The 23,415-nt window shown below is 43.9% G+C and overlaps 1 protein-coding gene across 3 annotated transcripts in view; it reads right to left on the bottom strand.

Annotated features, from left to right (window-relative positions):
• Positions 1-23,415, bottom strand: part of LOC129868084 (F-BAR and double SH3 domains protein 2-like) — a 59,896-nt gene that overhangs the window by 16,591 nt on the left and 19,890 nt on the right. For 2 of the 3 annotated variants that reach the window (XM_055941707.1, XM_055941709.1), the window contains 7 exons: positions 15,406-15,482; positions 15,042-15,186; positions 8,540-8,673; positions 8,211-8,265; positions 7,923-8,051; positions 7,570-7,692; positions 6,588-6,683 (listed from right to left, as the gene is read on the bottom strand). In XM_055941707.1, the coding sequence (XP_055797682.1) occupies positions 6,588-6,683; positions 7,570-7,692; positions 7,923-8,051; positions 8,211-8,265; positions 8,540-8,673; positions 15,042-15,186; positions 15,406-15,482 (759 nt within the window). The remainder of the gene's footprint in view (positions 1-6,587; positions 6,684-7,569; positions 7,693-7,922; positions 8,052-8,210; positions 8,266-8,539; positions 8,674-15,041; positions 15,187-15,405; positions 15,483-23,415) is intronic. The other variant, XM_055941708.1, reaches the window with a different exon arrangement.

The raw sequence follows: 23,415 nt of genomic DNA, 5'->3' as shown, positions 1-23,415 counted from the left end.
TGAATGACCTCACAAGAGACAAACAGCCAATCCATGCGCCCCATTGGGATGAGAGGCAATGTCTCGAAATCAGGGATGTTATCAGTATAAAATAGAAAATTGTGAAACGTTGGATATTTGTTTGGGGGTTCGTCAATTCCAATAAAATAGGATTGGAGGTCAGAAAAACATAAATTCCAGATTAATATGGGAAAACCCTGTGCTTATTTCTCTCCACAACCCCTCTACAAGGCTTGAAGTCTCATTCTAGGCCCCATTGGACCAGACTGGATTCTGGGGTGTACTCAGTAATGTGATGTAATGTATACTCAGTAATGGGTCACAACTTGCAGACTTGTTTACATGCTGCTGTGTGTTTTGTTACTAACCTTACTTTGCTACCTGACACCTTTACGGTTTTTACTTTTTAATTACGGTTTATATTTGTAGTTTTTCCCCTCACTCAACTTTTTCACTCCGGACGCTTTATCTGGACATGATTCGTCAGGACCTCCAACAGCCGAAGCTAAGTAGTAACATTAACATGATGCCTTCTAATTGCAGTCGCTGTACTCATAATATACAGGAGAACGATCGCCTTACGGCGAGGATAGCTGTGCTGCAAGCCCAGCTTCAGACGCAATCGTTAGGCAAGGGTAATTTCAGTGTAGGAAAGGATGAAACAGCGTCTGTGCTACCAGTAAGTACATATAGTAGTATAAATCCCCTCGCACGGTCCCCGCAGCCGGACAACTTTCTCATGGCTTCTGGAGGGAAATGCTGTAGGAATGCTCAACCGGTGTAGCTCATTCAGCCGACAAACTTTCAACCGGTTCTCCCCATTATGCAGCGAGTCGGAGTCAGAGGCCGAGCCTTATCTTGTCTCTACTCCTCCCGTCACGGGGTCTGAGACGCCAAAGCCTCCCACCATTAGCTCTGACAAATTGAAAACCCTAGTCATTGGCGACTCCATTACTCGCAGTATTAGACTTAAAACGACTCATCCAGCGATCATACACTGTTTACCAGGGGGCAGGGCTACAGACTGTAAGGCTAATCTAAAGATGGTGCTGGCTAAAGCTAAAACTGGCGAGTGTAGGGATATTATTATCCACGTCGGCACCAACGATGTTAGGATGAAACAGTCATCCAAGCGCAACATAGCTTCAGCGTGTAAATTAGCTAGAAAGATGTGTCGGCATCGAGTAATTGTCTCTGGCCCCCTCCCAGTTAGGGGGAGTGATGAGCTCTACAGCAGAGTCTCACAACTCAATCGCTGGTTGAAAACTGTTTTCTGCCCCTCCCAAAATATAGAATTTGTAGATAATTGGCCCTCTTTCTGGGACTCACCCACAAACAGGACCAAGCCTGGCCTGCTGAGGAGTGACGGATTCCATCCTAGCTGGAGGGGTGCTCTCATCTTATCTACGAACATAGACAGGGCTCTAACTCCTCTAGCTCCACAATGAAATAGGGTGCAGACCAGGCAGCAGGCTGTTAGCCAGCCTGCCAGCTTAGTGGAGTCTGCCACTAGCACAGTCAGTGTAGTCAGCTCAGCTATCCCCATTGAGACCGTGTCTGAGCCTCGATCTAGGTTGGGCAAAACTAAACATGGTGGTGTTCGCCTAAGCAATCTCACTGGAATAAAGACCTCCATTCCTGCCATTATTGAAAGAGATTGTGATACCTCACATCTCAAAATAGGGCTACTTAATGTTAGATCCCTCACTTCCAAGGCAGTTATAGTCACTGATCATAATCTTGATGTGATTGGCCTGACTGAAACATGGCTTAAGCCTGATGAATTTGCTGTGTTAAATGAGGCCTCACCTCCTGGTTACACTAGTGACCATATCCCCCGCGCATCCCGCAAAGGCGGCGGTGTTGCTAATATTTACGATAGCAAATAAAAATTTACAAAAAACAACGTTTTCGTCTTTTGAGCTTCTAGTCATGAAATCTATGCAGCCTACTCAAGCACTTTTTATAGCTACTGTTTACAGGCCTCCTGGGCCATATACAGCATCCCTCACTGAGTTCCCTGAATTCCTATCGGACCTTGTAGTCATAGCAGATTATATTCAAATTTTTGGTGACTTCAATATTCACATGGAAAAGTCCACAGAACATCATCGACTCAGTGGGTTTTGTCCAGCATGTCTCCGGACCAACTCACTGCCACAGTCATACTCTGGACCTAGTTTTGGCCCATGGAATTAATGTTTTTCCTCATAATTCTGGACTATCGGACCACCATTTTATTATGTTTGCAATCACAACAAATAATCTGCTCAGACCCCAACCAAGGAGCATCAAAAGTTGTGCTATAAATTCTCAGACAACCCAAAGATTCCTTGATGCCCTTCCAGACTCCCTCTGCCTACCCAAGGACGTCAGAGGACAAAAATCAGTTAACCACCTAACTGAGGAACTCAGTTTAACCTTGCGCAATACCCTAGATGCAGTTGCACCCCTAAAAACTAAAAACTTTTGTCATAAGAAATAAAAAACATTTGTCATAAGAAACTAGCTCCCTGCTATACAGAAAATACCCGAGCTCTGAAGCAAGCTTCCAGAAAATTGGAACGGAAATGACGCCACACCAAACTGGAAGTCTTTCGATTAGCTTGGAAAGACAGTACCGCGCAGTATCGAAGAGCCCTCACTGCTGCTCGATCATCCTATTTTTCCAACTTAATTGAGGAGAATAAGAACAATCCTAAATTTCTTTTTGATACTGTCGCAAAGCTAACTAAAAAGCAGCATTCCTCAAGAGAGGATGGCTTTCACTTCAGCAGTAATAAATTCATGAACTTCTTTGAGGAAAAGATCATGATCATTAGAAAGCAAATTACGGACTCCTCTTTAAATCTGCGTATTCCTCCAAAGCTCAGTTGTCCTGAGTCTGCACAACTCTGCCAGGACCTAGGATCGAGGGAGACACTCAAGTTTTTTAATACTAGATCTCTTGACACATTGATGAAAATAGTCATGGCCTCTAAATCTTCAAGCTGCATACTGGACCCTATTCCAACTAAACTACTGAAAGAGCTGCTTCCTGTGCTTGGCCCACCTATGTTGAACATAATAAACGGCTCTCTATCCACCGGATGTGAACCAAACTCACTAAAAGTGGCAGTAATAAAGCCTCTCTTGAAAAAGCCAAACCTTGAACCAGAAAATATTTTTTAAAACTCCCATTTCTATCAACATTTTTTGAAAAAGCTGTTGCGCAGCAACTCACTGCCTTCCTGAAGACAAACAATGTATACGAAATGCTTCAGTGTTGGATTTAGACCCCATCATTGCACTGAGACTGCACTTGTGAAGGTGGTAAATTATCTTTTAATGGCGTCAGACCGAGGCTCTGCATCTGTCCTCGCGCTCCTAGACCTTAGTGTTGCTTTTGATACCATCGATCACAACATTCTTTTGCAGAGATTGGAAACCCAAATTGGTCTACACGGACAAGTTCTGGCCTGGTGTAGATCTTATCTGTCGGATAAGTTTGTCTCTGTGAATGGTTTAGTCCTCTGACAAATCAACTGTAAATGTCGGTGTTCCTCAAGGTTCCGTTTTAGGACCACTATTGTTTACACTATATATTTTACCTATTTTACGTGGGGATGTCATTCGAAAACATAACGTTAACGTTCACTGCTATGCGGATGACACACAGCTGTACATTTCAATGAAACATGGTGAAGCCCCAAAATTGCCCTCGCTGGAAGCCTGTGTTTCAGACACAAGGAAGTGGAGGGCTGCAAACGTTCTACTTTTAAACTCAGACTAAACAGAGATGCTTGTTCTAGGTCCCAAGAAACAAAGAGATCTTCTGTTGAATCTGACAATTAATCTTGATGGTTGTAAAGTCGTCTCAAATAAAACTGAAGGACCTCGGCGTTACTCTGGACCCTGATCTCTCTTTTGACGAACATATCAAGACTGTTTCAAGGACAGCTTTTTTCCATTTACGTAACATTGCAAAAATCTGAAATGTTCTGTCCAAAAATGATGCAGAAGAATTAATCCATGCTTTTGTTACTTCTCGGTTAGACTACTGCAATGCTCTACTTTCCGGCTACCCGGATAAAGCACTAAATAAACTGCAGTTAGTGCTAAATATGGCTGCTAGAATCTTGACTAGAACCAAACAATTTGATCATATTATGCCAGTGCTAGCCTCCCTACACTCGCTTCCTGTTAAGGCAAGGGCTGATTAAGGTTTTACTGCTAACCTACAAAGCATTACATGGGCTTGCTCCTACCCATCTTTCCGATTTGGTCCTGCCGTACATACGTACATGTACGCTACGGTCACAAGACGCAGGCCTCCTAATTGTCCCTAGAATTTCTAAGCAAACAGCTGGAGGCAGGGCTTTCTCCTATAGAGCTCCATTTGTATGGAATGGTCTGCCTACCCATGTGAGAGACACAGACTCTGTCTTGATCTTTAAGTCTTTATTGAAGACTCATCTCTTCAGTAGGTCCTATGATTGAGTGTAGTCTGGCCCATGAGTGTGAAGGTGAACGGAAAGGCACTGGAGCAACGAACCGCCCTTGCTGTCTCTGCCTGGCCGGTTCCCCTCTCTCCACTGGGATTCTCTGCCTCTAACCCTATTACAGGAGCTGAGTCACTGGCTTACTGGTGCTCTTCCATGCCATCCCTAGGAGGGGTGCTTGAGTGAGTTGAGTCACTGACGTGATCTTCCTGTCTGGGTTGGCGCCCCCCCTTGGGTTGTGCCGTGGCGGAGATCTTTGTGGGCTATACTCTGCCTTGTCTCAGGATGGTAAATTGGTGGTTGAAGATATCCCTCTATTGGTGTGGGGGTTGTGCTTTGGCAAAGTGGATGGGGTTATATCCTTCCTGTTTGATCCTGTCTGGGGGTATCATCGGATGGGGCCACAGTGTCTCCTGACCCCTCCTGTCTCAGCCTCCAGTATTTATGCTGCAGTAGTTTATGTGTCAGGGTCAGTCTGTTATATCTGGAGTATTTCTCCTGTCTTATTCGGTGTCCTGTGTGAATTTAAGTATGCTCTCTAATTCTTTCTTTCTCTCGGAGGACCTAAGCCCTAGGACCATGTCTCAGGACTACCTGGCATGATGACTCCTTGTTGACCCCAGTCCACCTGGCCGTGCTGCTGCTCCAGTTTCAACTGTTCTGCCTGCGTCTATGGAACCCTGACCTATTCACTGTGATTACTATTATTTGACCATGCTGGTCATTTATGAACATTTGAACATCTTGGCCATGTTCTGTTATAATCTCCACCCGGCACAGCCAGAAGAGGACTGGCCACCCCTCATAGCCTGGTTCCTCTCTAGGTTTCTTCCTAGGGAGTTTATCCTAGCCACCGTGCTTCCACACCTGCATTGCTTGCTGTTTCGGGTTTTAGGCTGGGTTTCTGTACAGCACTTTGATATATCAGCTGATGTAAGAAGTATAGGTCAACCCCCATGACTGATGATCCCTGGCATGCTTCATGTGCACAGAGCTGACCCTTGACACAAGAATGAACACAGTCCAAATGGCAGATTAACTGAATGTGCACTCAGCTAAAAATAAGGTTTTTCCAACTACAGGTTGAAGAGGGAAAAAGAGCACCACAGGTGGAGCGCCGAGTTTTCTGCGTGCGTGCGTGTGTGTGAGAGAAACAATGTGGACCATGCGCAAGGCCCCTAAATCAGTGAATGAGAGGAGAGCCACACCTAGTTCCTGTTAGAGGCTGAGGCAGCCAGATGTAGAAGAGTGGAGGAGGGATGAGGAAGGCAGGGGGTTGGAGTGAGCACACTGACGAGGCCCCCTTACAATGCCCCCTTTTCACAGATGCCTAGGCCGTCCATGGTCCTGCCTGCCTGCAAAACGCCCCCACTCCCCTCCAGCCCCTCTTTCAGTGCAGTTCTTTTCCGGATCCCTCCGTCGTCTCGCACAGGGAAGGGGAGGTTTGAGGGGGCAACTGCATCACTAAATGTTTTCTTTAGGAACAGGCCACCGCTTGTTTGACTTCCAACGAAAACAACAACGAGGGCCTTGGAGGTTTCTAACAATTTGTCCAGTGTAGTGGAGGAGGGTGTGGACGAGTGCACTGGCGGGCAGATGGACAGACTGGGTCAGCTGAGAACAGGTTCCTAAGGCACGGGGCCTCTGGGGCACACAGGCACAACATATACACACACGCACTACCCACACATGTCTTACACACCATAAATACACACAAAGCTGCGTGCAACAAACACTCACCAACACACATGCTCAACATGTAATAGACGTCAGTGTCGTTTAATAGCATTGTTTCCTCCCTCACAAGTTCGCTACTGAGATTGATCTTGTCGCCCTCTGTTTCACAATGCCTTAGCCAGCTTTACCACCAAAAAGCTAGCAATCGATGGCGCAGGTGGAGGCAATTCAAGCTGAAAAGTGAGCTTACCTATTCAATTGTGTTACACAGACACAGAAGCATGTACGGTAGAGCAAGTTAGCTAGCCTAGCGGTGAGGAATGAGCAGTGGTTCTATGAGCGGGAAGCTTTAGCATAGCTAGTGTGTAGCGTAGCACTAGCCACCACGTACCATGAGAACAGTAGCTATAGCATAGCACTACTCCCCACCTTGTCCGTGCCGCTGGGTTGGAAGAGGATGGCTGGGGCGCTGTGGAACACGGGGTTCTGCTGTACAAACTGCTGCCGCTGGAAGTCCTGCGTCACCTGGAGAGAACACAGACACACTTGTTTAGGTAACCTCATAAGAGCACAATAGAGGCATCTAATAATCTGACAGAGGCATGAAGGGATTTGAATAGATAAAATATCATTATCATGACAGAAGAGGCTTTACTCAATCCTTTGAGAGTTTATTATGTCATTGGAGGGCAACCACAGTGATCTTATTTAAGCCATGGAAGGACCACTGACGGTCAGAGCAGAGCACAGTATAACCCAAAGTCATGGGGGAGCATTCACGGTCACCTCAAGATTCACAGGAAGATGACCTGAGAGAGGTCCCAAACTATGCACTCACACACAGGTTGCTGTGTGGTGTCACAGTGAAAAAGAACCATATGGGTCAACGGGTCGAAATATGACCACTGTTAAACAGAGCACCCAGAGGTCGCTGTTTCGCCAGAGATATACGGTCACGCTGGGCTGATAGGAAATTAACTGTAAACCAGGTTCCATAAACGGAAGAAGACCAAGAGATCTGGACTAAGAGAGGCCAATAGCTGAGGGGTAACAGAATAGCTAATAACACAATAGAGTTCTGGGATAGGTAAATGGTAATCTCTAAATCTTTGATGGAAAAATGAGGACCTAAACCATGATATTAATGTGAATATGACTGACTAGGTTTCAAACTCAGGTCTTCTACACCCCACAAGACTGCTAGCCACCTGAGCTAAAGCCTAGGCATTAGCTCAGGGGAATGTGAGTTTTCAGGTCTCAAGCAAGACCACTGACTGAACCAGCGCTGTTAATCCAATTTCTGCTCATTTTCCTCATTAGGACATTAGGAGTCTGCAAGACGGCACAAACAGATCTGGTAGCAGGCTAGTTCATTTAAAGCTAATATGTGGGCTAGTTTCCATGCCCTCACCCCGTTGGAGCTCTCCAGGACGACATTGAAGGTGTCGTGGACAGCCTGGTAGGCCTCCAACTCCGTCTGGCTCAGAGAGACCAGGTAGTCCTTCACCTGCTCATAGATGCCACCATCCAGAACCTGAGGAGCACAGGGCAACAAGGAAATAAGTTCGGAGCTTAACTTGTAATTGACCAGTAATGCAGCAATAAGCCAGCATCTTACTCACTTGCACATTAGTGGTGGTGTTCCAAGTTGTCTGTTTTTGCAGTCATGCAAACTATGACATTGCAATCGTCTGAGATATGCAGCACGACTGCAAACAAAAAGATGACCTGGAATGCCCGTACACGTGTGTGCTGACGCCTCACCTTGATGCAGTCGATCAGGTCTGTGTCGTAGTAACGCTGCTGGTGAGCATTAGCCGCTGCTAGCGTGAGCAGATAGTCATTCCTGGCATGGGTGGCTTTGGAGTTACACTCACTCCTTTTGGCTTTTAGCTGGTGAAAAAAAATAAACACACTCATGGGGGCATTCCAGGTCATCTTTAGTTTGATAGGTTGATGCTACAACAGAATTTATTTTGGACCCCTATGCAGTTGAGTTTGTGGTCATGGCCAATTGGCCATACATACAATGTATTAATGTAATGCTCTCACCTTTACACTGGCCCGCTGCAGACTGGACCTGGACTGGAACAGACTCAGTTTGGACCTGGACAGAACAGAAGGAGAGAAGGATCATGTATGTGAACCGAGTCACACAAGACCAGTGGTTCCAACCAAAAGTCTTACATTTTCACTCCTGTACATCTGAGTATTGGATAGGTAGCATTACGGTAATAGCTCCCCCTTTCCCTCCGATAGGCTTGGTGGAATTGTACCCAGATTTCTTACCCATTTGATCCTCTCAGATCTCCACAAGGCTGTAGGGGGGGGGGATTTGTGATTGGACAGACAGTGTGTATGTCTGCATGTACTGTACATACTTGGCATCCTGCTCAGCCTTGTCTCTGACAGCCTGGGCCATGGTCTCAGTCTCCTGGTACTTCTTCCTGGTCTTGGCCAGCTCCTTCACCGAGTTCTGTAGCTCTGCCTGCACCAGCGTCAGCTGGTCAATACACTAAACAAACAACAACCAGAGGTTATCAGTATGTGGTACAGTATGTGTATATACACTAAACAAACAGTTATCAATATATGGTACAGAACATCTCATGTGGTGAAATTCACTATATATACACACACACTAAAGTATGTGGGGCGGCAGGTAGCCTAGTGGTTAGAGCGTTGGACTTGTAACCAAAAGGTTGCAAGACCAAATCCCCGAGCTGTTCTGCCCCTGAACAAGGTTAACTGGTTAACTGCCTTCCTAGGCCGTCATTGAAAATAAGAATTTGTTCTTAACTGACTTGCCTAGTTAAATAAAGGTAAAAAAAAAAAAAGAAAAAAAAAAGGGGACATCGCTTCCAATTAGTGGATTCGGCAATTTCAGCCACACCCGTTGCTGACAGGTGTATAAAATCCAGCACACAGCCAAGACAAACATTGGCAGTAGAATGGCCTTACTGAAGAACTCAGTGACTTTCAACGTGGCACCATCATAGGATGAAACATTATTAAAATAAACTATATATATTTTCCTTTATTATTTTGCCCTGTAAGTGCTGCTATTGTGAAGTGGAAACATATAGGAGCAACAACGGCTCAGTCGCAGTGGTAGGCCATACTAGCTCACAGAACGAGACAGCTAAGGGCTGAAGCGCGTAACAATCTTCTGTCCTCGGTTGCAACACTTACTACCGAGTTCCAAACTGCCTCTGGAAGCATCATCAGCACAAGAACTGTTCATCGTGAGCTACATGAAATGGGTTTCCTTGGCCGAGCAGCCACACACAAGCCTTAAGATCACCATGCCCAATGCCAAGCGTCAGCTGGAGTGGTGTAAAGCGCACAGCCATTAGACTCCGTGGAAATGCGTTCTCTGGAGTGATGAATCCCGGGTTCACCATCTGGCAGTTCGATAGACGAATCTGGATTTGGCAGATGCCAGGAGAACGCTGCCTGCCCGAATGCATAGCGCCAACTGTAAAGTTAGGTGGAGGAGGAATAATGGTCTGGGGCTGTTTTTTATGGTTCGGGCTAGGCCCCTTAGTTCCAGTGAAGGGAAATCTTAACACTACATTCTAGACGATTCTGTGCTTCCAACTCCAAGGAAACAGTTTGGGGAATCCCCCTGTGCACAAAGCAAGGTCCATACAGAAATTGTTTGTCGAGAACGGTGTGGAAAAACTTGACTGGCCTGCACAGAGCCCTGACCTCAACCCCATCGAACACCTTTGGGATGAATTGGAACGCTGACTGTGAGCCAGGCCTAATTGCCCAACATCAGTGCTCAACCTCACTAATGCTTGTGGCTGAATGGACGCGAATCCATGCAGCAATGTTCCAACATCTAGTGGAAAGCCTTCCCAGAAGTGTGGAGGCTGTTATAGCAGCAAAGGGGGACCAACTCCATATTAATGCCCATGATTTTGGAATGAGATGTTCGATGAGCAGGTGTCCACATACTTTTGGTCATGTAGAGTATATATGTGAGCTGATCAATACACTGGACAAACAAGTGGTGACATACAGTTATTAATTGTGAGATTTACTTGGTAAGGATGTAATGATTCATGGAAGGTATGCAGCACCTTCATTATTCAAATGTTAAAATATTTTGAGCAATATTAGGCCTTATTTGAGTGACAACCTCTGTAATTTGCTAGGTTATTGTTATCTATGCGTTGTTGAAAATTGTGCTTTACCAGAATAAAAGTAAGCCATACACACACGGGAGTAACACTGGTAACGGGATCCCAGGAACACACTTAACATTTCCTATATATTTTTTAATAACTAGACCCTGGATATTACAACATTTTCCCCAATGTCACACTGCTGCAATTTCACAAAATACACAACGAGCAGCAGCAGATTGGATAATGTGGCCTCTGGAGGTCATTTTGCAGGGTGCTGGCAGTGCACCTCCTTGCACAAAAGCGGAGGTAGCGGTCCTGCTGCTGGGTTGTTGCCCTCCTACGGCCTCCTCCACGTCTCCTGATGTACTGGCCTGTCCCCTGGTAGCACCTCCATGCTCTGGACACTACGCTGACAGACACAGCAAACCTCCACATTTTGTTGTGTTATAGCCTGAATTAAACATTTTATTAAATTTAGAGTTTTTGGTCACTGGCCTACACACAGTACCCCATAATGTCAAAGTGGAATTATGTTTTTTTTTTTTTTTTTTTTGGGGGGGGGGGGGATCAGCTTAATATTGCGGAAAGAATGTTGCTTCCAATGTAATTGTCTGCATCATTTCCAATCCCCCATATTTTTTGGGGTAAATATATATATCAATTCACGTATGCATACATATACACATATATACATACACATACCTACATAGACATACATACTTTTTTGCACATTTGTGGCCTGCTGTAGGTCATTTTGCAGGGCGCTGGCAGTGCACCTCCTTGCAAAAAGGCGGAGGTAGCGGTCCTGCTGCTGGGTTGTTGCCCTCCTACAGCCTCCTCCACGTCTCCTGATGTACTGGCCTGTCTCCTGGTAGCGCCTGCATGCTCTGGACACTACGCTGACAGACACAGCAAACCTTTTTGCCACAGTTTGCATTGATGTGCCATCCTGGATGAACTGCACTACCTGAGCCACTTGTGTGGGTTGTAGACTCCGTCTCATGCTACCACTAGAGTGAGAGCACCGCCAGCATTCAAAGTGACCAAAACATCAGCCAGGAAGCATAGGAACTGAGAAGTGGTCTGTGGTCACCACCTGCAGAATCACTCCTGTTTTGGGTGGTGTCTTGCTAATTGCCTATAATTTCCACCTTTTGTCTATTCCATTTGCACAACAGCATGTGAAATTTATTGTCAATCAGTGTTGCTTCCTAAGTGGACAGTTTGATTTCACAGAAGTGTGATTGACTTGGAGTTACATTGTGTTGTTTAAGTGTTCCCTTTATTTTTTTGAGCAGTATATATATATATATATATATATATATATATATTATATGATTATTATTACATTTTTATATGTATTTATTTTACGGAGCTGGTCCCCGTTAAGATACCTTGGTATTTAAACAATTTCCTGTCTTCATCTCCACATTATTCATTAGCTGATCTGCTATCTGTAAAACCATCAATTCGATTTAGCCAAATAGGAGAAATTCTGTCATTCGTTGGAGGTTAGCTAGCAAGCTTAGTAACTTTGGTCATTTGACTTCTGTTTGATTACAGTTCAAGTTGGTATGATTAGACAATGCTATATTCGGGGTTGCACTCTGCCTCAGTGCATTCTGTGAAAAGATAGTCTAGGCCTACTGCTGAAATGCGCTGAATTAAATTAAGCAACATGATAAAGCTCAGAATTTAAGAACTGCCCGTTTCACAATTCACAACGTCATTGGCCATCAAAGTTACTCTATCATTACTAAATATCAGTTTCACTTGCTGCAAAGTCTTTACATAGTGGAGCAGCCAAGCTGGCAATGTGGCGCAACACCCCTCCCATTTTGGGAGAACCCTGGCATTGTGACCATATCTTGGTTATAAACGCTTTAAAATGGGCACTTCCGATTTTTACGGTATTTCCTGGGACTCTCAGGATAAATATGAATTATTGTCAGTACTGAAACTTGGTAGATTCTCTGTAAAATATGAATCCCTAACACACACATGTATCATTTACACACACAGAAGTAATCTCAAACAGATCCAGCTCAGAGGCCCAGCTCCTGAGCTCCATCAGCAGAATATTTTAATTTAGAATGGAAAATTAATGTATTTATGCAACAAATGTTAATGCATCAAATCAATTCGTTCTCTAATCAAACCGAATTGCACTGAATCGTTACAAACTAAAATGTATCGTTCCTGTATCCTATCGAATTGTCTTGAAAGGGAATGATGCACATCCCTAATACTTGGCTATATTCAGATGCATTGTCAATACAATTAACATGCCTGGAAATGCATGCCTGTCTACTGGTAACCTATTCTAAGATGCCCTAAGAGCTACCATAATATTCTTATTAGGTTAGTCAGGGTGAACAAAGGGTGCTTGTTGATGGTAGCCAGTGGAATGTGGAGACTGGACAGAGGTAACTCGAGACCAAGTGTTGGTCAAAGCCTGACCAACTTGGTAGGGCAGCAGTGTGGCCAACTAGCCGATAGGGAAGCAGGGGCGTATTCAGTAGGGCGAAAATGTCTCTGAATTGAGTAAAATGGGGGAGGATACTACCTGAACCTGTCCAATGAGAACACGCTATAGGGCGCTATGCAAATTGAACTGGGTCTAGGGTTTCTGGGATAATGGTGTTGATGTGAGCAATGACCAGCCTTTCAAAGCACTTCATGGCTACAGACGTGAGTGCTACGGGTCAGTAGTCATTTAGGCAGGTTACCTTAGTGTTTTGGGCACAGGGACTATGGTGGTCTGCTTGTAACATGCTGGTATTACAGATTCGGACAGAGGTTGAAAATGTCAGTGAAGACCCTTGCCAGTTGATCAGCGCATGCTCAGAGTACACGTCCTGGTAATCCGTCTGGCCCTGCGGCCTTGTGAATGTTGACGTATTTAAAGGTCTTACTCATATCAGCTGCAGAGAGCGTGATCACACAATCGTCCGGAACAGCTGATGCTCTCATGCAAGTTTCAGTGTTACTTGTCTCAAAGCTAGCATTGACGTTATTTAGCTCGTCTGGTAGGCTCGTGTCACTGGGCAGCTCTCGGCTGTGCTTCACTCTGTAGTCTGTAATAGACTACAAATACAGTTGTGGCAAGCTTGTAACGTCATACCCAAGAACACTTGAGGCTGCAATCGCTGCCAAAGGTGCTTCAACAAAGTACTGAGTAAAGGATCTGAATACTTATGTAAATGTGATATTTCAATTTTTTATTATGGGGTATTGTGTGTAGATTGATGAGGGATTTTTTAAAATAAGGCTGTAACATAACAAAATGTGGAAAAAGTCAAGCTGTCTGAACACACTTTAACTCAGCCAATCAGGACCATTAACTGTCTTCTTGGTAAGCAACTCTAGCGTAGATTTGGCCTTGTGTATTAGCTTATTGTCCTGCTGATAGGTGAAATAATCTACCAGTGTCTGGTGGAAAGCAGTCTAAAGCAAGGTTTCCTCCAGGATTTTGCATGTCCTTAGCTCAACTCAGTTTATTTTCTATCCTGAAAAACTCCCCCTTCCATAACATGATGCGGCCACCACTATGCATGAAAAGATGGAGCGTGGTGCTCAGTAATGTGTTGTATTGAATTTTCCCCAACATAACTTTTTGTCCTAAATACACTGCTCAAAAAAATAAAGGGAACACTTAAACAACACAATGTAACTCCAAGTCAATCACACTTCTGTGAAATCAAACTGTCCACTTAGGAAGCAACACTGATTGACAATAAATTTCACATGCTGTTGTGCAAATGGAATAGACAAAAGGTGGAAATTATAGGCAATTAGCAAGACACCACCCAAAACAGGAGTGATTCTGCAGGTGGTGACCACAGACCACTTCTCAGTTCCTATGCTTCCTGGCTGATGTTTTGGTCACTTTGAATGCTGGCGGTGCTCTCACTCTAGTGGTAGCATGAGACGGAGTCTACAACCCACACAAGTGGCTCAGGTAGTGCAGTTCATCCAGGATGGCACATCAATGCAAACTGTGGCAAAAAGGTTTGCTGTGTCTGTCAGCGTAGTGTCCAGAGCATGCAGGCGCTACCAGGAGACAGGCCAGTACATCAGGAGACGTGGAGGAGGCTGTAGGAGGGCAACAACCCAGCAGCAGGACCGCTACCTCCGCCTTTTTGCAAGGAGGTGCACTGCCAGCGCCCTGCAAAATGACCTACAGCAGGCCACAAATGTGCAAAAAAGTATGTATGTCTATGTAGGTATGTGTATGTATATATGTGTATATGTATGCATACGTGAATTGATATATATATTTACCCCAAAAAATATGGGGGATTGGAAATGATGCAGACAATTACATTGGAAGCAACATTCTTTCCGCAATATTAAGCTGATCCCCCCCCCCCCCCAAAAAAAAAAAAAAAAAAACATAATTCCACTTTGACATTATGGGGTACTGTGTGTAGGCCAGTGACCAAAAACTCTAAATTTAATAAAATGTTTAATTCAGGCTATAACACAACAAAATGTGGAAAAAGTCCAGGGGTGTGAATACTTTCTGAAGGCACTGTAAATACACTGGTTGGTATCCAAAGAACAGCATACTTCCCCTTAAGGCAGAAAATATAACACATCCTGAATTGTTTGTGGTTTCAACTCACCAGCTGTATAAATGGAGACATACATCCAAAGTAAGACATGAGAGAGCAGGAAAGAGGAGCGAGAGCAGTCTGCAAACTATGCAAAGCTAAGCCATGTTGTGGTGGTTTGGCCTCCATACCTTCCTGAGCTGATGCTCCTTCTGCAGCCTGGCAGTCTTGGCCGGGTCCGACACCTGGTTCCTGTAGTTTTCACAGGCCGTGATCCTGGACTGGGTCACCTGCACCGTGCCCTCCAAGTAGGCCTTCCAAACCATGTACATGTTCCTATAACGACATGTACACACACAAACATTAAACTGTTATGGAGAAAAATACATTTTATATGTTCTACTGTGTTGTTTATATGGTTACAATTGGACATAATTGTATACACACTGGTAAGCATGATTATGGAAAAATAACACTAACTTCTGTCCATTTCACCTGAGGGAGAGTGTGAGACAATACGATTTCTGATGATGCCACAGTGACGAGAGGTCTTACCTGTGGTCTGTGGGCTCCTCTGGTTGGCTGGCTGGCCATTCCCTCTTCAGGTACTGATTGGACAGCTTGTGTAGAGCCTACGGGGGAGGAAGAAGAGAGAAGACCTTTCACCTTTGAACTCCTGACCCACTTTATACCTCCCGATACTGCTGCTTCCAAGGCTTTCCATGATTACCTTGGTCTGAGTCGTGTTCAATAGGCACGAAACGGATGGGTTATTGTGTGTAGATTGATAAGGAAAAAATGATTTAATCAATTTTAGAATAAGGATGTAACGTAACAAAATGTGTAAACGGTCAAGTGGTCTGAATACTTCCTGAAGGCACCGTATATCTAGGAATGTTTGATAAACTGGTGGTGCTGAATCCAGACCTCAACCATTTTCTCTCCATTATTCTCCTCATTCTGAGATATTTGGATGATATTTTCTGGATCTACACAGGGATCCAGGAAGAACTCTTGGAATTCCATGCCTAATCTAAACTCTATGAACGAACACCTTTGTTTCACCATTAACAATGAACTATCACAAATCAGTTCTTGATGTGATGGTTATTAAGGACAGAACCTCCCTCTCTACAGATCTCTATAGAAAACCTACGGACAGGAATACCCTCCATAGAGGGAACAGCTTTCATCCACGTCCACTTATTAAAAGTCTCCCTATAAGTCAATTCAGCCACATCAGAAGAATACGCAGCTCTGATGCTTCTTACTAGAAATAGACAACGGGCCTCACACAACGTTTTTAGGAAAGAGGGTACAAAGACACTTGGATAAAACATGCTAATGATCATTGTGAAGGACTAACACAGTTGGAAAGCATTCAAACCAAAAGTTTAAGATAAATCTGAACATGTCCCCTCACGCTTCACCCAATATTCACCATTGGGGAAGGCATTCAAGGACATTAAATCAGGAAGCACTGGTACATTATTGACACTGACCCACAATTGAAACCCATCTTTAAATATCCCCCACGTATGGTCTTTAAAACACCCCCAAATGTGAGAGCCATTGTGGTGAAATCTGATTATCCACCAGAGAAAAAGGAAACTTTCTTGGACAAGGTTCCAAAGGCTAATTACAAATGTGGCCAATGTGCTCAATGCAGCTTCACATACAAATGTAACCAATTTACCCACCCCCACACAGGACAAAGATTTAAGATCAATGGCCTGATTGCCTGCATGTCCACCAATGTTATTTACATGTTGAAATGTCCTTGTGGTCTGTCTTACATAGGGAAAACCAGTAGAAGCCTTAAGACCCGGATCAGAGAGCACCGCGGCAATATACGGACAGGAGAGACAAAACAAAATCTGGTTGCTGTTCATTTTGTATAATCTAGACATCCTATTAGTTCTCTGAGATACATTGGAACAGAATTGGTCAATATGTCATGCAGGGGAGGGGACATTGAGAGGAAACTTCTTCAAAATGGGAATCTTTCTGGATCCACAGGCTCAACAGTGTCTCCTCTTGGCCTTAACGAGGAGTTCGACTTGAAACTGTTTTTATAGTATCAAAAGTGTCCAAATGATTGTTTTTATTCTATTTGAATATAATCTACACACACACACACACACACACACACACACACTACCAGTCATATGTTTGGACACCTACTCATTCAAGGGTTTTTCTTAATTTTTGTTACCATTTACTACATTGTAGAATAATATAAGACATCAAATCTATGAAATAACAATTATGGAATCACATAGTAAACATAGTATTTAACAAATCAAAATGTATTTTATATTTGAGATTTTCAAAGTAGCCCCCCTTTGCTTTGATGACAGCGTTGCACACTCTAGTAGAGTAATAGTAGAGAGAATTATTTATTTCAGCTTTTATTTCTTTCATCACATTCCCAGTGGGTCAGAAGTTTACATACACTCAATTAGTATTTGGCAGCACTGCCTTTAAATTGTTTAACTTGGGTCAAACGGTTCCGGTAGCCTTCCACAAGCATCCCACAATAAGTTGGGTGAATTTTGGCCCATTCCTCCTGACAGAGCTGGTGTAACTGAGTCAGGTTTGTAGGCCTCCTTGCTCGCACATGCTTTTTCAGTTCTGCCCACAATTTTCCCATGGGATTGAGGTCAGGGCTTTGTGATGGCCACTCCAATACCTTGACTTTGTTGTCCTTAAGCCATTTTGCCACAACTTGGAAGTATGCTTGGGGTCATTGTCCATTTGGAAGACCAATTTGCGAACAAGCTTTAACTTCCTGACTGATGCCTTGAGATGTTGCTTCAATATATCCACATAATTTTACTTCCTCATGATGCCATCTATTTTGCGAAGTGCACCAGTCCCTCCTGCAGCCAAGCACCCCCCAAAACATGATGCTGCCACCCCCGTGCTTCACGGTTGGGATGGTGTTCTTCGGCTTGCAAGCCTCCCCCTTTTTCCTCCAAACATAACGATGGTCATTATGGCCAAACAGTTCTATTTTTGTTTCATCAGACCAGAGAACATTTCTCCAAAAAGTACAATATTCGTCCTTATGTGCAGTTGCAAACCGTAGTCTGGCTTTTTTTATGGCGGTTTTGGAGCAGTGGCTTCTTCCTTGCTGAGCGGCCATTCAGGTTATGTCGAAATAGGATTCGTTTTACTGTGGATATAGATACTTTTCTACCCGTTTCCTCCAGCATCTTCACAAGGTCCTTTGCTGTTGTTCTGGGATTGATTTGCACTTCTCGCACCAAAGTGCGTTCATCTAGGAGACAGAACGCGTCTCCTACCTGAGCGGTATGACGGCTGCGTGGTCCCATGGTGTTTATACTTGTGTACTATTGTTTGTACAGATGAACGTGGTACCTTCAGGCATTTGGAAATTGCTCCCAATGACGAACCAGACTTGTGGAGGTCAACAATTCATTTTTCTGAGGTCTTTGCTGATTTCTTTCGATTTTCCCATGATGTCAAGCAGAGGGGCACTGCGTTTGAAGGTAGGCCATGAAATACATCCACAGGTACACCTCCAATTGACTCAAATTATGTCAATTAGCCTATCAGAAGCTTCTAAAGCCATGACATCATTTTCTGTAATTTTCCAAGCTGTTTAAAGGCACAGTCAACTTAGTGTATGTAAACTTCTGACCCACTGGAATTGTGATACAGTGATTTATAAGTGAAATGATCTGTCTGTAAACAATTGTCGGAAAAATTACTTGTGTCATGCACAAAGTAGATGTCCTAACCGACTTGCCAAAACTATAGTTTGTTAACAAGAAATTTGTGGAGTGGTTAAAAAAACGAGTTAATGACTCCAACCTAAGTGTATGTAAACTTCCGACTTCAACTGTATATATATCACATTCCTTGTTTGTGATCATATATTTTGATACATTGAACGTTTAATATTGTGAACCTATGTTATATATTTTTTACTGAGTACTGACCCTATATATAGGACCTTCCACACCCTCCTGGGATATGGATGCCTGATGAAGACCAAAGGGTCAAAACATTATAAATAAAAATCAACTGGGAGCATGAGCAGCAGTGTGCAGCATTTTCCTTTCTGTTTTCCATGAGTTTGCCTAGAACTCCAGCACCTGTGAAAAGTACCTTGATGTGCGTATGTTCTTCAGCTGAAAGTTTCCAAAAAGAAACTCAATTTCTCTTTCTGTTGCAAAACGTTTTGTTACGGTGTGCCATAATGAACACAACCCTAGAAAACCACAGGTCAAAGTTCCAGTATGTTTCCATTTTAGAATGGTGGATGTGAAAGAACAAGGGGCCAGGGGACATCCTTCTTTGAAGTAATCACTGATTAGAAATGGTTGGACAGGTTAACTTAAGGGCTCCACCTCATGACCCTACGGGCCCTGGTCAAAAGTAATGCACTATATATATAGGGAAAATGATGCCATTTCAGATGCAGCTATGGACTCATTCCCCTAGAGCATGGGTATAGTTAAGTGGTGGCTGCTGCAGGATTGCAGCACATTTATGCTGAGTTCGGCTCAATTTTATTTTGTAATGTAATTCATTTATTTTAAACCACAGTAGCACCCCCTGGAAATACCGCTTGCTGGCAGTGAGGTTTAGCTTTGAGGAACTGAAATAGCATTGCAGAGTAAACACAAAGACCAACTGAAATATTTCAGGCTTTTCCCCCCCAGTGGGTCCTTCAGTATGCGAGGGTGCAAAGTCATGCAGACGCGCACACACTGCTATACGGACCACATTCTCAGGTGAACAGAGAGACAGGTGATCGAAATGGCACTTGAGCAAATGTCTGACCTAAACATAGAATGCAGGCTAGCTAGCACCTACTAACATCCTGAAGGCCTACCAAACCGACCGAGCGTGTTTGAGATCAATTACTATCTGGCATCCAAAATGACTATTCATTATGATTTATAGATCAGTCAGTCTGCAGTTGCTAACTGTCCATCTCAAACAATGACTGATTGCTATAAAGTTCATGCAGGGAGGTGAGTTCAATTCAATCTAGCCTAGTCCCAAATCGGTTTGCGCTGTCTTGCCAACTTCTATGGTTATTGCCATACCAAATAACTATAGGAATTGGCTATAAAAGCACAAACCAATCTGGGACCAGGCTAAATTAAATCCACAAGGGACACACTCCCATCCTGACACACTTTAGGTCAGTCTCTGAACCCTTTGGTGTCACTGGGTTCTGGTGCCAAAGTTCCAAATGGCCGAACCCACCGCCACAAACCCAGCCATTGTGGGAGTCACAGAGAGTGTAGCCAGCAGAGCGGACATGTCTGAATGGTGTGGCGGGGGGTGAGGGAGGGATGGACGGACAGAGGGAGGGAGGAGGGAATGGGAGGACGGGGTAAGGACGAGGGACAGAGGGGGTCATTTTATCACTTACTGTGATTTGAATATCAATCAGGTCATGGCAGCATGCAGGTGTTAAGAGAGACAGAGAGGGAAAAGAGAGGGATAGAGAAGAGGAAAAAGGGAAGAGGGTAAGATAGAGAAAAACAAGTATTTCAGAGTCCACTGTGACCTGCTTTGATTCAACAGTCTAACGCTCATCTCTAATTTGTCGCCCAAAAATGCAATCTGCTGCTTCTACCAGTTCATTAGGGCAAACGTTTAGAAATGTTTTGCAATGGAAAATGACTACAAGTGGACAAGTCCAGGTAGTCCCTCCCGGTTACAGACTGTTTTCTTACATTTGGTGCCTAATGAACAGAACCCAATAGACAGTTCAGAGACAAAAGCTGCAAGCTGAGTGAGAAAAAGTATCCTGTTGCATCATCACAAGCAAACAACTATGTTATTGAAACACATATTGGGAAAGTCATATTGATTGCATGTACTGACAATCCTCATGCTTGGTGTAAGGTGAAGGTAAACCCAAGATGCTGATCTTGGGTCAGTTTAGCATTTTCACAGCTAATGGATAAGGTGAGAATTGAGGAATGGGAAGCTGATCCTAGATCTGTACCTAGGGGAAATGTCACCCCGGAGTGTGTGTTCTTCGGGGAAATCAAAATGGCCATAATCAAATGACCCAGTATGAGTCACTGGAATAAATAGGCACAAACACGAGACAGCTGCTAAGCAACCAAACAAAAGAAAACAGGAGGGGACTACCTAAACTTGTCCTATAAGACATGCTCAGCTATGGTGTGCCCCAATGTATTCAACCCAGGGAGCATACAGTGCATTCGGAAAGTATTCAGACCCCTCCCTTTTTCCAAATGTTGTTACGTTACAGGCTTATTCTAAAATGGATTATATTACTTTTTTCCCCTCATCAATCTACACATATTACCCCATAATGACAAAGCGAAAACAGGTTTAGAAATTTTAGCAAATGTATTAACAAATTAAAAAACAGAAATACCTTATTTACATGTATTCAGACCCTTTGCTATGAGACATTAAATTGATCATGTTTCCATTGAGCATCCTTGATGTTTCTACAACTTGATTGTAGTCCACCTGTGGTAAATTCAATTGATTGGACATGATTTGGAAACGCACACACCTGTCTATATAAAGGTCCCACAGTTGACAGTGCATGTCAGAGCAAAAACAAAGCCACAAGGTCGAAGGAATTGTCCGTAGAGCTCAGAGACAGGATTGTGTCGAGGCACATATCTGGGGAAGGGTACCAAAACATTTCTGCAGCATTGAAGGTCCCCAAGATCACAGTGGCCTCCATCATTCTTAATTGGAAGAAGTTTGCAACCACCAAGATTCTTCCTAGAGCTGGCCACCCAGCCAAACTGAGCAATTGTGGGAGAAGGGCCTTGGTCAGGGAGGTGACCAAGAACCCAATGGACAGCTCTAGGGTTCCTCTGTGGAGATGGTTGTCTTTCTGGAAGTTTCTCCCATCTATACAGCCCTCCACCAATCAGGCCTTTATGGTAGAGTGGCCAGACGGAAGCCACTCCTCAGTAAAAGGCACATAACAGCCCTCTTGGAGTTTGCCACGAGGCACCTTAAGGACTTTCAGACCATGAGAATCAAGATTCTCTGGTCTGATGAAACCAAGATTGAACTCTTTGGCCTGAATTCCAAGCGTTACGTCTGGAGGAAACCTGGCACCATCCCTACAGTGAAGCATGGTGGTGGCAGCATCATGCTCTGGGGATGATTTTCAGTGGCAGAGACTGGGAGACTAGTCAGGATCCTTGATGAAAACCTGCTCCAGAGCGCTCAGGACCTCAGACTGGGGTGAAGGTTCACCTTCAAACAGGACAACAACCCAAAGCACACAGCCAAGACAATGCAGGAGTGGCTTCGGGACAAGTCTCTGAATGTCCTTGAGTGGCCCAGCCAGAGCCCAGGCTTCAACCCGATCTAACATCTCTGGAGACCTGAAAATAGCTGTGCAGCGACGCTCCCCATCCAACTTGACAGAGCTTGAGAGGATCTGCAAAGAATGGGAAAAACTCCCCAAACACATGTGCCAAGCTTGTAGCATCATATCCAAGAAGACCCGAGGCTGTAATCGCTTCAACAAAGGTTCTTCAACAAAGTACTGAGTAAAGAGTCTGAATACTTACGTAAATGTGATATTTACATTTATTTTAAATACATTTGAAAAAGATCTCAAAACCTGTTTTTGCTTTGTCATTATGGGATATTGTGTGTAGATTGATGAGTGGAAAAAATTATTTCATACATTTTAGAAAAAAGGCTAAGCTAACAAAATGTGGAAAAAGTCAAGGGGTCTGAATACTTTCCTAATGCACTCTCTCTCTCAGATTGACATCTCCATGAGACAGAGACTATATACTACTGAGTGGGGGTTGTTTGGAGAGTGTGTGTGTGTGCGCGTGTTTATATAATCTTGCCCCCAGGCTCAAAATGCTGGCGCATAGAGGTAACAGTGTGGGACTTTGGGACTTAGGGTGTGTAGATCACTGAGTGACATGATAATCAATTCAAATTCTGGAGGTAGTCACACGACTATGAGGCTGGCTCCAAATCGAGGCAGAAAGGTGTTTGTTATGGTGCACCACAGAAATAATTCCCCGGAGCGCAAGGTAGTAGGAACATATCGCCATTCATGTATGGCATGTTGTGTATTGTTTTTATGCAGTTGCATATCCAATTACCCTAGACAAGCATCAGTAATACATTGTTTACAGAATGGCTTCAGGGCATGACACAACGACACAGGAAGTAGCACAAAGATGCTATTAGTGAATAGATCATGTGGTGATGAGAATTATTCAATGTCCTTGTTTATAGTGTGTGTGTGTGTGTGTATGTGTGTGCGCGAACATGTTTGTGTATTGTGCACAAAAGACTTGCATGCTATTTATGTTTTTTTTGCGTTGCACCCTGAATCTTCAGCCGAATAAAAGTGTTGGTTTAGAGTGGGTGTGAGAAAGGGTCTTGGAAGCGCTCTGTCTTGAGGGTGACTCTTCATATATAGAAAAATGTGGGACATCAGTGCTTTCAGCAAGTATTCACACCACTTGAATTTTCCAAATGTCATTGTGTTACAGTCTGAATTAAACATTTATTACATTGAGATGTTTGGTCATTTGCCTA

This window comes from Salvelinus fontinalis, chromosome 13 (genome assembly GCF_029448725.1).
Source record: "Salvelinus fontinalis isolate EN_2023a chromosome 13, ASM2944872v1, whole genome shotgun sequence".
In the NCBI taxonomy this organism is placed as follows: domain Eukaryota; kingdom Metazoa; phylum Chordata; class Actinopteri; order Salmoniformes; family Salmonidae; genus Salvelinus; species Salvelinus fontinalis.
The sequence above is the reverse complement of the archived record's forward strand: the minus strand, read 5'-3'. Positions and strand labels throughout refer to the sequence as shown.